Consider the following 18,056-nt stretch of genomic DNA (forward strand, 5'->3'; position numbering starts at 1 on the left):
CAAGATTAATAAGTTATTGGTCATTTTCATTGTAATACCACCAGATCCTTCACATTAGATTCCTTTCCTAGTGTAATAAGATAAGATTTCTGTATCACTTAATATCAAATGCCTATATACAACAGCTGGCAAACCAATGCTATAGAAAACATTTTTTTTCCATGTTTCTCCCAAGAATACATTTTATTCAAATAAAACAATCCGGGACTTTTACAGCAGCTCTCACTGAAAAGGGCACTGGAAAGATGAGATTTTGAATATGGGGAATGATTATTTCCCACCTCCCACACTCATATTTGAAAGTGATGGAATTTCATATTGGACTGCTAAAAAAGCAATAGGGCAGTAGTAATAACAAATTGTAGACTTATGCCAGACAGTTCTGAAAGAAGAATAGACATTTTTATTCTTGTAAGTTAGCCTAGAGTAAAAAGTACTAAGGTTTCATTTTTCCATTGTAATACAGACACTTCTTCACTATAAACTTCAAAGCCTTAGATAGATGTGACATTGAACTAATTTTTTTAAGCAATAATTTGGATAGATTCAAGCAGACGACAGAACTGACATTTTTCTACCATCTAAGTTCAAACAGGATAGATTCACCATGGTTGGTACTTATAAATGTTTGTTCTTCATTAGCTAAAGTTGAGCTAATTTGGGAGTATTTATTTCAATTCTGTGTTGCTGTATTAATGCAGAGGTTATGGAATTCAGAAAATATTTAACTCTTAACACAATTTAAGCTACTACTTACAACCTAGCCACATACTCAGAAAACCTTGGGGCTTGGTACACTTATGGGAAACCACAGGATCATAAAATATGTTCTTTAATTCTGAAGTGGCGCATCGTTAGGAGGAAATTTTCATGTCAGTGCTCCATCAATAAGCCTTCCTAATCCCTCATTAGAACACAAATGCCTCTTCTTTGTGGTCCTATGACTTACTTTTCTTTTTGAAAAGAATGTAAAAATATAAACAGTGAAAAATAAGTCTCCCCTCTCTCACTTACTTTGCAGTACTTCTTTGCCTGCCCCCCTGCCAGAGAACTGCTATCATCATTTCTTTTGTATTCTTTCAGAAAGATTTTATACAAATAAAAGTTAACATAGTACATAGATCTCATAGTATTTTGTGCTTCTACCACAATATTATTTGGACTGTATCTTGTACTAGAATTGTGTACATATTCATTGTCTCTGATATAGTATAAACTTTTTCCGTTTCAAATTTGTATCACCAAAATGATTTTAAACAATGCAATAGATATTCAAAAGAGAACAAAATGTTAAATTGAACTGAGTTAGCATTAAGCAATGTTTAGGAATCTTATCTGGATTAGTTTGAGTGAGTTACAGCTGTATCTTTGGATACTTATTGGTCTATGTAAAATGAGACCAGTTTCTTTCCTAATAAACATTTCTCACTCTGTTAAGTTATTGCTGTCTGAGTTAGGTTGCCTGCTGGTTCAAATACAGCCATGTGAATAGTGAGTAGCATATTCTCTTCTGAACATTCATGTTAGATCCCTTAATGTACTGAGTAAGCTTTCTAAATCAGCTCCCACACCTCCAGGATGCACATGCTAATGTTAACTCAAGGGACAGTATGTTTAGAAAACATTTGTGGTTATCTTTACATCTTACAGGCTTAAAAATTATTATTCCAGTATACTCTATTATTAAAATGTTACCATATAAGGCAATAAAACCAAAGATGAACAAAACATTTTTTAAAATCATCTATATGAAGAAGTATGAGTAAGATTAATTCACTACAATCTTCCTATTTTTTTTCCATTTCATCATATAAAATTTCCATCTTCTTGTTACCAACAACACAATGGACAGTCTGAGCCTTCTAAAACTCCATTATTAACTCAAGATGTGAAAAATTCATGGGGAGTTTGGATACTTTGCATGAAACTGGAGGCTGTATACTTCAAGAGAATCAGATTAAAGTGTTACATGGGGACAGAATAAATTGATGCTAAGAAGAGGAATGGTTTCTCTAATAGAAATTTGTTGGAACCAAGCAGATTTCATTGGTTACATTTCCCATTGTGATTTAGCACTTACAATACTGGGTTAAATAGCCTATAAAGATGAATAAAGTGTGGAACCTGACTTCAGTGAGTTAATAGTCCAGCAGGCAAATAAATATGGTGTCAATAAGTACATGGTAAATAGACTGTCAAATGTATCATGATACTTTGAAATATAGTGCAATAACATCAATATTTATGTTGACAATTACACTGTACCATACAGAGTTCCATTAATCCTTACAAAGTCTTACTATAATCTCCATTTCACAGAAGAGCAAACTAAAGCACAAACAACCTGTGTGCACTCTTAACCACTGCTTATACTGTTTCTCTTATGACTGATGGTGTAACTAGCTCTGCTTGAAATCAATTGACTGTGTCCTTTAAAGGAGAGCAGTATCTTTTTAAAAATGACAGAAGAAAGGAAAGAGAGAGGAAGAAAGGAAGGAAGGAAATCACCATTCTCTTCAGGCAGAGAGGATTCTATGAGCAACTAAGACACAGAAGTGTAAAGTAACATGGGATGTTCTGAGAAGGTTCACAGAAGATTCATATGATTTTCAGAAACCAAGTCATGGAGTGTTATTATTATTTTTTATTGTGCCATTCTTGAAAGTTTGAGTTTTGTTCTGTAGTTAGTAAAGTCTGCCTAATACTTTAAATCAGACAGGGAGATGATTACTCTGATTACTGTGATTATATATATATATATATATATATATATATATATATATAAAAACTCAAAAAACAATGTGAAAATGTTTTGGAGGAGAGCTATATTACAGGCAGGTAAAAGATTAGTACAGGTAGGAAAGGTGTTGAATAAACTCAACCAGTGACAAGGAGCAAGAGCTGGGGTGAAGATATATTATTCAAAGACAGATTGAATAATTCTTGACCGATTTTATCATTAAGAATGTTGTAAAATAGAGAATCCAGAGAACTGGAGTTCATAGCCTAAATGGCTTTAGAGTGAATTATTAGGAAAAAAAGAAGCAAATTTCATATTTGGTTTTAATTTGAATTTGTTTGGTTTGTATTAAGCATTGATGAAGTTAACGATCTGTTTTGGATGAACAAAGATATCTAAGAACAATATCTAAGAAGCAGTTAGAAACATAGGTGATAGTGCCCTGCATCTACTTATGAACTTCAAGTGTCAGGTTGGGAGTCTTCAGGTTCCAGAAGCGAGAGGAATGGATGAGACCAACCAGAAAAAAAGACAAAAGCCTGAGAAATATTAGTAAATTGGGCAAAAGAGGAGGAATCAGAAGAAACCAAGTAAGTAGGAAGAATACAGGATCAGTGGGAAATGGAGTTGTGGGATCCAAGATAGAAAAAATTTCCAAAAAAAAAGTATAAATGGTAATAACAAGAATTGTTATTTGCCTTAAACAAGGCAAGATGTCAAATGGTGTAAGAACTAAAAGGGTATTCGTTCTAATGGATACATTTGGAGATCATCGGGAACATCAGCAAAGGAAATCCCAGTCAAGTTTGAAACCAGACTTCATAATTTAATAGACTTCATTAGAAAGGAATATGAGAAGAACTGTGTGTACAGACAACTGAAGTTATTTAGCAGTAAAGAGAAGGTTAACACAGTGTGGTCACTAGAAGTGATGTCATTGCCATGAAAATTGTTCTGCTTCTACCCTCTTTACAGGTGGAAGAGACTTGACCATTTCTATAGCCTGAAAGGAAGATTCAGTGGACAAGAAGGTATTGAAGAGAAGGACTACAGTTGATAGCATACAGTTCTTTATCAATGAAAGAGGATCAGATGATGTCTTGATAAGACCAAGAAGATGGGTATCCTCCGCATCTTAACGAAAATGTGTTTCATGATGGAACTATTCATTGTTGTAAAAGTTTAAGTGGGCAGTGAAAAGGGTGAGCCATTTTTGTGACTTTTCAAATAGTTTCAAGGATACAGGGTAACATTGTTAATATAAGGTACAGATAAAGACATGTCATAGAGAGGCTGATATAAGGTGCACAGATGTACCTGTAGTCGATCTCAATACAGCATATGGACAGTGACCTGAAATGTGAGGTGAAGGCTTACAAAATGGAGAAATGTTCACTGTGCATCAGGGGTCCTCACAGCTTCTAACATGGATGGCATTAACTCAAGCTCCCTTTTGGCAGCTCAGATTAAGAACTGAAATCCCTTTTTACTTTCTCTTTAGATTTAAGATAAATCAGGAAGAATAATTGGAAAATTATGTCTTTAGAGAAGATAGTCAGATTTTAAATTATGCATTGGAAAGACGACTGCCTAAAGCAATGCAGAAGGCGGCCCCATGGTCTCACTCTAGTCCAGGCCTAGGTCACTGCTGCATTTCTAATCCTTCACATAGAGCCTTAGGTAAGATGGAATTTATAATAGATATGCAGATTAATATTACAGATGGATACATATACATACATACAGAGTATGCAAAATATCAGGACTTATTGAATCTGGTTAGTGAACATACAAGTATTCATTCAATTATTATTTCTATTTTCCATTTATGTATATACATTTCTAATTGTAACCACACATATTTTTACATGTATTTGGCTCTGCTCCCATGCACCTTAAATTATAAATATAAAGTACTTGGTAAATAGTGTGTGTTCGATCCATGTTATTCCTTTCTGTTATAATATTAATGTTATAATTAATTAACTTTAATTATTGTATTTCCCCAACTATATAATATGATTTGTATATTTGAGAACTTTCTTCTCCATTTCTTTCCTTCTTTTTACACATCAAATTTAGAGTGCCTTACTGGAAATAAGAACACCACTTCTTGGATAAATCCTTAATTTCACTTCTGAAGAGAAGTTTTAATTAACAAGTGAGAAAGGACTAGACTCCTTCCCTAGCCTACCACTCACATTTATTCTTTTATAAAAGGGTAGACTATGAGTTCCTTGAAGGCAAAGGCCTTCTCATATGTTGTTTTTTAAATCTGTGGAGCATACCAAGGTGTTTGGCAGACTCATTGGGTGTTTTTTGAATGAATGAATAAATCACTGCCTAAATGAATAACTATAAGAATAGGAGATATTTAAGCATTTCCACTATCCAATGGATTTTCATTAATGGCAGCTGACCAAATAGAAAATAGAGTTTGCATCTTTTTATCCTCTACATTGATCTTAAATGAGGTCTTCGTTCATTCTGATTGATTCTTTAATAAGATTGTAAGACAGAAAACTGAAAGCCATGGTGAAATCCAAGATGGAAGGCTGTGAACATAAAATAACCAACCAACCAAAGAATAATTATTGTCAACTACAGGACAATCAGAGCAAAGAGAAGGGATTGGAAAGTTAGAAGAAAATTTCAATCAAAGGTATACAGAATCACGGAATCTTTGAGAGATCAGGTCATGTAGTTTAAGCCTTGTTTTTCAAAGGAAGAACCTTAAGCTATGTGACTTTTTCTAAGCAAGAGGCTATACATTTCCAGATGGTTATTAAAATGATGAGTGATGGGTTCTTGGGTGGTTCAGTTGGTTAAGCGTTTGATTTCGGCGTGGGTTATGATCTCAGGGCTGAGATTGAGCCCTACATCCAGCACCATGCTGGGCGTGGAGCCTGCTTAAAATTCTCTTCCTCTCTCCCTCTGCCCCTTTATCCAATAAATAAATAAATGAATAAATAGAAGAATGAAGACACAATCATCAACTTACTAACTTGATTGTCCATTGCCTTCCCCTGATAGACAGAAGAAAACAGCAAAAACAGTATTCATGTTGAAATGAACTGGGAAAGCTAAAATCATTGAAAGCTAAAATCTAGAGTTATCAGCAGGGCAACAATCTTATCCCAGAGACACACAGATACGTCCTCCAACCTAGCTCTATCTATGCTCCCTCTTCACATCCCATTCCTTACTCTTTCTAAGGGAGAGAGAGAGAGAAAGAGAGCATGAGCGAGGGAAACATAATGTGGGTAGAGATCACGTGGGAATAGAGGACATGGAAGATGCTATGAAGTCAATCATGCATGACAAGAAAAACAGTACAATGGTGGTAAATGTTGGTTTAAAATTTTTGTTTAAAGATTTAAAACAAAGTAAGACAGTTTTGAACATTTTCTTCAGTACTGATTCCAGAGATCAAGGATACCTTAGCAATTAAAATAGGGAAATTGTGGTCTACTTACCCATTTTGTATGGCAGCTGTGGGGTCATAGGTCAGAGCCATGCCAGCCTGTATACCAGGAAAAAAGAGGGGAAAACAAATCTTAACACTTTTATCTTGGTGTCCATAACATTCAGTACACACATTTTATCTTTACTTTCCATGATTTAAGTTTATTTTATCCTATACATTTTTCCAACCTTACTGCCAAGACTAGCATTTTTACTACCCACACATCAGAATCCACCAGTGAGTTAGGAGTTTATATTATATATCCAGACAAACCAAGGAACAATGTAGTTTGGATGATTTCCATTTCTACTTCATAAACCATCCGCTGTCTAATCTGGTATCCTTATAATTTCTCACTATTGTCAAGAATACCTATTATATGTTTCATGGCTGAAAAAAAAAAACAAGAATAAATCCTGTGGTCAGGATAAAAATAAAAGCTACTTAAAATGCATTCGACCTTTCAGAAGAAAATGTTAAGAAATATTTATTTTAAAATAGATCGTATGCCTTGGGGTATGTAGGTAATGAGTCACAAAGTGCTTGTCCAATATATTGCTAGTACCTGTCCTACTAAGAGTGGTAGAAAGGCAAGGTCATTTATACATAATGGAAATTCTAGACCTTGTAGCTAATAAGGAGGTGGGTTTGTTCTGTTTCTAAGAATAAAATCACCATTGAAGAACTAAACTGCTGTAACTAGCTGTAGTTTCAGAAAATAATAAACTTTATAACTATTAATTCACAGCCTACCTCCTTCCTTCATACACATCACATTTGATCCTCACAACAACCCTATGAAGTAGGCAGGAGAAACAGTTTCTCCATTCTATAGATGAAGATACTGAGGCTTGGAGAGGTCAAGTGACCTGCTCAAGGTCACACATTTGGAGGCAGAATCAGATTCCAGCCCAGGTCTTCTGAGGCTCCCTTCCACCATCTATGACCCTGACCCAGGGTCTGCATGAGACCTAATGATCATCTCCATCAATGTGGGAGAACTTTCTCTCTCTGTGGGCATACCACCTTTGGTTTCCAACATCATCAGTATGATTACTGCTTATGAGTAGAAACAGAATATAAAATGAAACTCAAAATTGATTAGGATGTTGTCAGGTTATACTTTTTTTTTTTTAATTTAACAGTGAATTAGACCTATGTCAATTTCCTGGCTTTGATAGTGCACTATAATTATGTAAGATACAACACATGGGAGAAATGGGGTGAAGGGCACACAGGGACTGCTTGTACATTTCTTTTGCAATTTTCCATGAATCTATAATTATTTCAAAAGAAAAAAAATGAATTAGCTTTGAGGACTTTTACAGAAGACAAGAAAAATCATAAAAATTTTAGAGAAAAGAAAATGAGCTTTTGTGTTTTGAGTTTCAGTGTAGGTGAAGGTAGCTTTCCTGTAGGACTCATTGAATTCCTCAGATTTCATACATAACTGAAGTGGAAATTCTCAGGCTTTCCAAGATAGGGCCTGAAGTCCAGTTTGCCATGCTATATTCATTAGATTACATGCATTATTTTTCCCAAACAATTTAAAAATTGTCATTAAGATTGGTATAAAGAGGCAGCCCTGGTGGCTCAGCGGTTTAGTGCCGCCTTCAGCCCAGGGTGTGATCCTGGAGACCCGGGATCAAGTCCCATGTTGGGCTCCCTGCAGGGAGCCTGCTTCTCTCTCTGCCTGTGTCTCTGCCTCTTTCTCTCTCTGTGTCTATCATAAATAAGTAAATAAAATCTTAAAAAAAAGATTGGTATAAAGAATAAAGGTGTAGAGCCACATATGAATGGGATTGGCAAACTGAAAGCATACATAAATTGAAACAGAGTTTGTAAGCAAAGTAGAGATGACTGTTGGAAGTTAATAGAGGTGTACAGAGAATGCATGTTTAACGACAACTGCATCTCACTCATGTTAAAGAAATATGCAACAGATTATATGATAGGCTTGGGGATTGGAAAGTGAAAAGCAAAGGTAGTGTGTCAAAACACAAAGAGATTCTGGGGCACCTGGTTTGCACAGTTGATTAAGCATCTGACTCTTGGTTTTGGCTCAGGCCATGATCTCAATGTTATGAGATTAGGTCCCACATGGGGCTCATGCTCAGTATGGAGTCTGTTTGAGATTCCCTCTCCCTCTCCCTCTGCTCCTCCTGTGTGTTCCCTTTCTCTCTCCCTCTCTCTTTTAGATAAGTAAATCACACACACACACACACACACGCATGCACACACGCACACACACACATACAAAGAGATCCTCAGTCTAAATTCTTCCCAAGATGGGGTCTTTGTCATGTGACTGATGGGAGACCCCCCCAGAATGGACCTGTCCAGGATACAGCTCATAATCCATGGTTCTGGCTATTATAGAGGGTAGTTGTAAAAGTTGTCCATTGGGAATGAGATTTCTCTCTTAGAAATGCTAATCTTCTTTCCCCTAACTTATTCAAGATGTCATACCAGAGGCAGAATGAAAAAAAGGAGGGGGGCTTTATACTCAATTGAGATATTGTTTGTTGGTGAGAGATTTAAGATAAAATCATACCTTCAGCCTCCTAACTACCCCAGATTGTTTAAATCCTAGGAGGTTTATAGGAAGACTTTCCTATTCAACCCCATGCTTTCTTCTTTTCCTTGTACTTATTTTCCAATAAGAAAATAAGAGACCAATGCTTTTTAGCCTTTCTTGAATTATGAATTGTCTTGAACATTCTCTTCTTATGCCATGTTTATTTATTCTGGCAACATTAGGTAAGGATTTTTTTTCTTTCACATTTTACTTGAATTCCTTATGGATTATAGTCAACAAGTCAACTCTAGATAGGAACACCCTGATTATCAATAAACTCTGTCTTTTTGTTGAATATGCATGTGATAATCAGAAAGCCTAAGTTGGCTTCTTACTATATCTTAAATCAACATTCCATCTCTCAGAAGATGGAAAAGGACTGAATCAATGACAATATGGTTTTGTAAAAAGAATATATGTTTTTGACCTGGGTTCAAGTCTTAGCTCTGTTCCATTCTAGCAGTGTGACCTTAGGCAGCTTATTTAACCTGTTTGAACCTCAGTTTCCTCAACTGTTAAATGATTTAGTAATACCTACCTCATCGGATTGTTGTGAAATTTAAATGAGATTACGTTTGTAAAGCGCCCAGCACAGTGCCTGGAGACAAGACACATACATAAATATTATAATACAAAGCAACATGTGGTAAGTGCCAGATGAGTGGTATAGATGAGGTGTGGAGGAGAGAGGCTGAGGTGATCAGGGACGCTATGTGGAGGACATACAGATGAGTGGAATCTTGAAAGATGATTAAGTTTTCATAATGGATATGAGAGATGGAGGCCAACTCAGACAAAAGGAATAGTATGGAAAAGATACAGAAATACAAAGGGCAAGGTGGGTGATTCACTTGCAGTAGAATATTGTGGTGTGGGAGCAGTGGGAATTAAGACTCAAAAGAAAAGAAGGGAGGACCTTGATTGCCTGGCTCCTCTAGGGGAGCCACTGAACATTTTTCAAGCAGGGAAATTACAAAGGGGATTGGACAAGAAACAGCACAAACCCCCCTGGAAAACAGAGGGTAAATCCAGAGCAATGAGCAACTGGAGTAGGCACTTGGGGACAGGAAGGTGGAGAGAATCTAAGGTGATATTGTCATTGCAAAAGGGTAGGGAATGAACACAAGATTCACCTACTTCATGATTTTGCCTAGGGACAGTCCTGCCTCTGAGTACCTTTGGCAAGAGGAGACAAGAGATAGTTTCAGGTCATTTGCATTTGGAACATTATGGGTAACAAAACAAGGCATGGGTTAAACAAAGGGTTGTTTGAACTTAACCCACTGGCTGAATATCATAGCACAATAACTAATATTTGGCTACACCTGGTTTTCATTTCATGTGTAACAGATTGTTAGAATTCTAATATAGTGTTAAGGCAGAATTTGCATTCAATTTCCTTTTTTTTTCTCTCCACAAAGGTAAAAAAGAAAATCAATTTTGCTGCCCTGTCTAGCCACCTTTATACTAAGCAAGAACCATGAAATCATCATTATGTAATTACCAAATTTTATGGCATGTTTACAAACTCCAGAGTCACACAAAAAGTAAAATAACTTGGAACAAAACAAAAATGTCACACCATATATGTAGGAAAGTGATGTTTAATTCTGTCTCTCTCTTTCAAAAGAGTTATTAGATTCACAAATATTTTCCATTTTTCAAATTTATGTTATTTGTGTCCTGGAGGTATTTACAATTTATTTAAAACAAAAGGGGGCTTTTTTGTCATTTTCCAGCAGCAGCTGAGGTTTCACTTAGTATTTCAGCCATAATAGGGTATTTCTAGGCCGCCCGAACAGAATCTATACTGTAAGAGCTAGATTTTTAGAAGAAATTTTAAAGTACAGTTGACTGGAGTAATTAAGGTATCTAATTATTTTCAATGCATATAGAGATTTCACTGGGACACATCTGTTTGCCTTAGGAACTACATAGTTGATATTCATAACTGCAACATCGATGTTTTAGTGTAACATTTCTCTTTTTCCTAATTCTATCTTGACACATGATGCATCATAATAGTATGAGTAAAATGAATAATCACAAGAATTTCCCATTTTCTACAATCAGGTTTAAGGTAACACTTTAGCATATACAGAATAAATATATATTTTAGTAAATATTGTGTACTGACTTAGCACAAGATGAGATCAGGAAACCAAAGAGGAAAAAGGATATGATTTTCTGGATATTATCTGTTAAGAGTTTATATCTTGCAACAAATTTTAACAATATTTATAACTGTTAGCAGGTTATAGTTAAAAACTCCACAAATGAAATAAGGTGACTTAAAAGGTGATGTGGGTGAAAGGGTTTGAAAATTATGTGTTATAAAATTTTGGTTCTGCTACTGCAGTAAAACCTCACTTAACTTTGTTTATATTTATTTACCAGTATTTCTCTTTAAAAAAACATGTCCTTTACTGAAGAAATCATGTACATTATGGGTCAAAAAATAAAATTTTAAGAATTCAAAAATATCTGACTAGAAATAAAACAGGAAGATAACATTAATGTCAAATGTCAAAATATCGGAGTGCTGTAACTATAAATGATTTTTTTCATTTCATATATTTTTCCTGACTCTTTTATGTATAACTAGAAAGATTTTTATAATGGGGAAAATCCCTTCAACTTAAAGAAGTACAGTATATCTTCTATGAATTGCATTTTATTTTTAAATTCAGGAGGAAAAACATAAGGCATATCATTTGCAAAAGTAATATAGAGTAGAGGCCTGATTCAGAAGTAAGCCTGAAAATGTCAGGAAACATTTAGCTTTGCTAGGTCAATAGAATACAGAAGATCTGGGATGGAATGCGAATTGCTACAGCCAGAAGGATCAAGGTAAGAATGCATAGGAGGTTAAGGATAAATCCTGAAAATTCAGCGTTAATGATACAGCAATTCTAGTAATGGAACCTAGTATGAATTTATAAATCCAAATGGCCATAATGGTTGAGAAACTGAGGATTTCATAGGTGATAGCAGAAGCATGGATACCCAAGATATTCAGAAGAACCAATAAAAATTGCCAGGAAATTACAAAATGATCAATACCAAGTAAAATTTTGTAGCTAAGAAAAGATTTTAAACCCTTTTCCTGTTAAAAAAAAAAAAAAAAAAAAAAAAGGAACCAATTCTAGGAAACAATATGCTCAGGGCAAAATTGCAGGCAGGGTATTGTAGCACTTGCTGAAAGGAGATGTGAGGAAATGGGGCAGGTGGTAGGATTTTGCCAGCAAGGGCTCTGGCATGGTCAGGTGATTACTGAGTGGTGTATTTCTCCTGACAAAGGCAGGCAACTCTATAAAGCAGATGTCTGCTCTGACCTGCTCAAGGGATATTTCCTGCACTATATGCAGCCAGGCCCTCTCCTGAAGAGAAGATGAAGGACAAATAAGATTGTAAATGAAAACATTGCCAAAGTCTACCAGAGGGAGATTAATACTGCCTGGTTCTGAGATAAAACAGAAATGTCCTTGTTAATTGTTCTGTAAAGATGCCTACCAACCTGTGCAATGGCTCATACTATACTCCCTAATTTTCATAACATCTAAAGTTAAGGAAGATATTTATTACAAATCATTTTTTATATTAGTTTGCATCATTTGACCAGTGATTTTCTTCTTCTTTCAACAGTCCTGTCCCTTGGATTTTGTGAGCCTAGTTTTCTTCTGATCCCTCAGAGAGCAATTTCTCCTTCGATGTTACTGCCAGTGCTCAGGGCCAGGATTTGCCTTTCTCTTCTCTCCTTCTGTACTGAGATGACATTCACTTTCTGATCCCAACTATTATTTATGTCCCAGTGATTCCTAATGTTGGTCTCAAACTCAGGTATCTATACTGAATTTCACACATTTATTGCGAAGTTAAATTCGTGCATTGAAATGTATCTTTTTTCAAGTTATCATTGCTTGTTTGTGTATTTACTAATATCCTTTGGCAGAGATTCTCTCCTGCCTCAGCTTGCAACTCCCTTCCAATCCATCAGCCACACCATTGTGCTGTAAGGATTGCTGTTGTGATAAAGAAAATGTCTCAGTCCTTGCTTGGTGAGTAGAGATGAGGGAACGGTTGGGATTACTGAGAAACATTCCCAATGCAGCAGGGAAGCCAGAGTGACTGAACCAAGCCATGAGCAAGAGCCTAGGAGAAACTACAGGCGGCAATAATACCTGGAGGCCCCTCTTATCCAAGTGACAGACTCAGAGTGCAGAGACGATTGTGAAAAGTCATGTTAACATCTTCAAGGGTTCGACAGAAATCAAGCAAATGAAATTCAGGGATTTATCACTTTAAAAAAAATAGCAAATATAGGCAGAAAATAGAGAAAATTCACCTCTCTATGTTTGGAAAAAAAAACGTCAAGGGGAGTCATGCTGTTGTTTATATACTATGTCATCTTAGTATTTGTCCTTCTTGGCTTTTACTAAAGCATTCTAGTCAGGCAGAGAATTTCTCCCTTATATAGCAATAAAGAAGGACAAGACAAAACGATGCAGACAGAATTAAGTCTGGATTGCTGAGAAAGCCAATGGCCGCACAAAGAAATCATCATCAAAGGGAGACAGAAAGAAAGGTACGATGCGGCCGGCTGAAGTTCTCAAAGCTCCAGTCTGAGTGTGTCATTAAAACCAAAGTTAAATTAAGCCTTGATTGATAATCATAAAAGAGACAAGAGAACATTACCATATTTTATGTAGGCACTTCTGTTTTTATCTCAATCTGAATGACTGAACTTCATGGACTCCAAGACATACATTGTGTGTGTGTGTGTGTGTGTGTGTGTGTGTGTGTGTGTGTGTGTGTTTTACATTTTACTGTCTGTGAAATTGGGGTTTGCATGATAATTGATGGCATTTGAGTTTGGAAACTTTCCCTTTTTAGTGATATTTAAGTAATATTTCATCTTTAATTGATGGTGTTGTAGAGTAAATGCAATAGTGTACATACTGTTAAACCCCACCATAACACAGAAAATAAGATGAAAAATATACAGTGTTGAGGTTACTACCAGGGTGAGCCTATGCAGCTGGATAGATGGGAGTTCCAGGTATCTGACTAATCGATCCATATCCTCCCTGATCTCAGCTGCAGTTTGATGCTATATGGAGGTTGTAAGCTGTGGCTTAAATATCGAGGGGGACAATTCTGAGTCTTGTGGCAGGCTGGGATTGCCAGGACAGAGCCAATAACTCCAGAAATCTCCTAGTTGGTTGATGCCCCACATAGCTGTCATGGAGACTGGGTCAAGGGAATCAGAGAACATGGAGATCAACTACCAGCCTTTCTCCTTATAACTCTTGATATAATCTTCCCATCCTTCAGCACCTCCTAAACTCCACAACTAGCCTCCTCCTCAAGAAAGGAGGCTAAATTATATCATATCCTAAATTACACAATTGCAGGAATTTACAAGATTTGCTTTTTATCTTCAGTGATCATAGGTTAGAAAATATGTACCCAGCAGCTTTAAAATAAAACCATTTAACTGAGTAAGAAGGTTTCCATGTTAAACTACTGAGATTTCAAGTTCTTGTGCCCATGGGAAGATTTTTTTGAGATTACAAGTGTCATTCACCTTGAGCCTGCTCTCTAAATTGCCAGTAAAGCACATGAAATAAGTAAGAGTACATTTGGTGGATTGGCTAACAAATTCAATAGCAAGTGTTGTAATGCATCATAACAGCTCTTTTTAAGACCACATATGTAAAGACTCTTCTTCAGTTCAAGGTTAAAAGAACTATTTGCAGAACCTGGCAGTATTGTTAGATACGCCTGATTTTTTTCCAAAGTCCTATTAAAGAAAATAATTGGACAATTAAATGCCAAGCATCATGATATACCCAAAGGAAAATTGTGAACTATATAGATGATTTTTCTATGTTCATGGAATACGGTCAAAAATAATATGAATCTACATCCTTTTACTACTAAGTTTTGAAATAATTCTTTAAATGTATTATTTTCCTTAAATTATTTTTTTATCTATGGTTCATTGGGACAATACTTCAATTCCATATCTCTGAAACATAAATTTTCTAATGTTCAGTATTGTAAAATTAAATTGCAGTCAATATGGCTCCATAGCTAATAGAAATGGTGTATTTCTGGGCCTTGTCAGATTTTTCTTATACTTAATAAGAAGGATGTTGACTGGTAACTGATCAAAGAGTTTGTGAGCTGGGTGCACTATTCCAAACAGAGACAACTGAAGGTAAAGGGGCCATGTGGTTAAGTTGCATCTTGTCTTTCTCACTGCTAAGAATGTCTCAAAGCATTTACTTGACAATAGGGTTGTTGATAGCTAATGGTAGCCAAATGCTTTTATAAAGTCAACAAAATAGTCTATTGAGTATTCTTTATAAATGGTGACTGTAGGGATAACTTCTTTCCAGATTTTATGCAGCTTGTTTGTTATTACTTCCATAGCCATCTATGTGTTCTTTGACATCAAATATTTACCATATCAATGTGACCCATTTGGATTTCTAAAGTAAAGAGCCAATATAGCTTTCTCCTCATATGCAGATAAGTAGGCAAATAAGAATGTTATAAGTAATAGTAGAAATAATTCAATGTGTTAGGTTGATGACTAGGCTAAGGAAGATATATGAATTTTTACATTGGGTCAAATGTCTGATGATCTTTATGAAGTGAATACAAGTCACTCGTCACTCATAGGCTTCTTATATATGAAAATAGGATCAGAGCTTTTTCCAAATTCCTTAGAATTTTACATTTTTTGGTTGAGTAGAGTAAAACCTTTTGTCTTTAAATCCATAACAATTGACAATTGACTCTAACACAACTCTTCAAATAAAGATCATTAAATAAAAATAGTTGGCTGCATGCATTGGTACAGTTAGTTTTGACACCCATGCACATTGTTTTTTATATCAATGGAAGAGACGTAGACTTACCCAGTAATTGGATCTCACTCAATAACAGTAATTATAAAACAAGATACAGTTGATTCTTGTTATTAACAGCAATTAATTCTATAAAGCCACCATGAACACTGAATTAGGAATACCAACTCATTGCTCCTAGAGGAAATATAGCATTAGGTTCCTACAAGCCTGTGGTCACAATATTTTCACCAACTAATTAATATATAACTTTGTTTTAGTTGTGTTTCTGTCTAAAGATAACTCATTTAATATATATTTTTGATTCATCAACAATGAACTCAAAGCCAACAGCACTATAAGTCATGCCTGAACAAAGCTTATCTCCATTTTTTTTTCATATTGTCTCCATTAGGCACATCACAGATTTCTTGCACTTAGAAGCATTTGACCTCACTTCAGCTCTACATTTGGGGACCATTTTAAACAGTGAAATCACCAATGAAAAGCACAAGCATGTAAAAAGTGTGGCGCTAAATAAAATAAGAAAAGGACACTTGTTTACAGAGTAAGAGTTAACACAAGAAAACAAAGAATCCCTTGTTCAACTTTATCTGGGACTATGCATACTTAGTGACTCAATTTTTTTTTCAAGTTTATTACTTGAATTCCAGCATCATTAATATACAGTGTCATAGAAGTTTCAGGTGTACAGTATAGTGATTCAATAATTGTATACATTACTCAGTGCTCATCATGATAAGTGTACTCTTCAATCTCCAGCTGACTCAAACTTTTTACTGCTCTGCACAAGTGACCATGAAAGTACCGTGAGTATTAATTCTGGGTTACAAATAAATTTTAGCAAGTAGGTAAATTTGCAAGTATGGAGCCCATGTATAATGATAATCAACTTTATAATTTTAAAATTATTTATTTATTAGAGAGAGAGAAAGAGAGATTGAGGAGCAACGCAGGGGGAGAGGTAGAAACAGCATCTTAATCTTAATTGATTGAGCCACCCAGGTGCCCCACTACTGTAACTTTTTTCAAATGATAATATCATGAGTGTGTCTTTCAGTAAACAAAAGGAAATTTTATAAGTGGCATTAGTACTACTATTCATAAGGATTCTAAAAATTCCTTACACAAAAGAATTTGTAACATCACTCCTGAAATCAATTAGAATATGGAAGGTTAACAATTATTGACGTTCAGCACTATGGAGCCATAGAATATGCAAGAAAATTCCTGCTTCCCAATTCTTTGTGAAGTCCAATAAGTCACCAGTTTGTGGTATTAGGATGCTTATTCTGTCAAAGATAATTGTTTTGAAGGATACTAGAACATATTGAGCATAAGGAATACTTTTCATACCCAGATGTGTACCAGCACTTTCTAAATCCAAAATTAATTGCCATTATTTGCCAGAATACATAGGTTAATAATTCATTTTCTTTCTCTTTAAAAACATCAACTATGTAATTCATCAGTTCTCAATAGTGGCTCAATCTTTTCCTTGGTATCTAGCAATAGTCCATGTTTTCTTTTACTTTTTTTTCTTTTTTCCTCCATCCAAGTCCCTCTCTTCTTCTCAGCTCTTGGCTTACATGATTACGTGATCTTCAAGAGAAAAATGGCTAGAATTTGAACACAATCTAATGTTTCAGTGATAAATAATGCTTGGAATGCAGATGATGATTTGGAAAGTGATCTTTAAAAAACCTTAATAAAATGTGGGTCAAAGTGAAAAGAAATTTCTGCTGGTTTTATATTATATTTTATTAAACAAGTAAAAAATTCAGCTGGAAAAAATGACATTAGTAGTAGATTTCCTCTCAAATAAATTTTGTATCATTAAAAATAATTCCCATTTGGAAAATAAATAGACATGACATGAAACTGGAAACCAAGAACTTAGGCATTTGAGTCATAAGAAACACATAGCAAAGCTGGCTTTCAGATTAAAAAGCCCTGAGTTGTGTTGATGATATTATGAGAGTTATAGTAACAGCTTAATACTGGAATGATTATAGTTTTCCAGGAACTGTGCTCAGTGCTTTACCCTCACCACCGCATTTAATCCTTTCAATCACTAAATATTCACTTTTCACCATTCTCATTCTACTGATGAGGAAACTGAAAAACTTGCCCAAGTTTGTCACTTAGCTCAAAAGCTGTGGATTTGTGATTGAAATGCTAGAGTTTGCCTCCTAACCACTAAAGTAGAGTGTCTGGTAAAATATGAAGAACAGCAAACAATACTAAGCACATCACAGATGTTGACATGATTCCTTAAAATTCAGAAAGAATTATTATTCTCAATAGGTGCATTAGAGAAGGATGCAAGATTTGTTATAAGACACCCAAGCTCCATTTGCTCCTCTAAATAGTATTCTCTCTGTGCCACTCGGT

General features: G+C 35.3%; 1 protein-coding gene across 21 annotated transcripts in view; it reads right to left on the reverse strand.

Moving 5' to 3' along the window:
- Positions 1-18,056, reverse strand: part of RBMS3 (RNA binding motif single stranded interacting protein 3) — a 1,287,947-nt gene that overhangs the window by 113,515 nt on the left and 1,156,376 nt on the right. For 11 of the 21 annotated variants that reach the window (XM_025461062.3, XM_035705246.2, XM_049099705.1 and 8 more), the window contains 2 exons: positions 9,922-9,960; positions 6,217-6,263 (listed from right to left, as the gene is read on the reverse strand). In XM_025461062.3, coding sequence (XP_025316847.1) covers positions 6,217-6,263; positions 9,922-9,960 — 86 coding nt within the window. The remainder of the gene's footprint in view (positions 1-6,216; positions 6,264-9,921; positions 9,961-18,056) is intronic. The other 10 variants (XM_049099711.1, XM_049099707.1, XM_049099706.1 and 7 more) reach the window with 1 other exon arrangement.

Source organism: Canis lupus, chromosome 23, assembly GCF_003254725.2.
Source record: "Canis lupus dingo isolate Sandy chromosome 23, ASM325472v2, whole genome shotgun sequence".
In the NCBI taxonomy this organism is placed as follows: domain Eukaryota; kingdom Metazoa; phylum Chordata; class Mammalia; order Carnivora; family Canidae; genus Canis; species Canis lupus.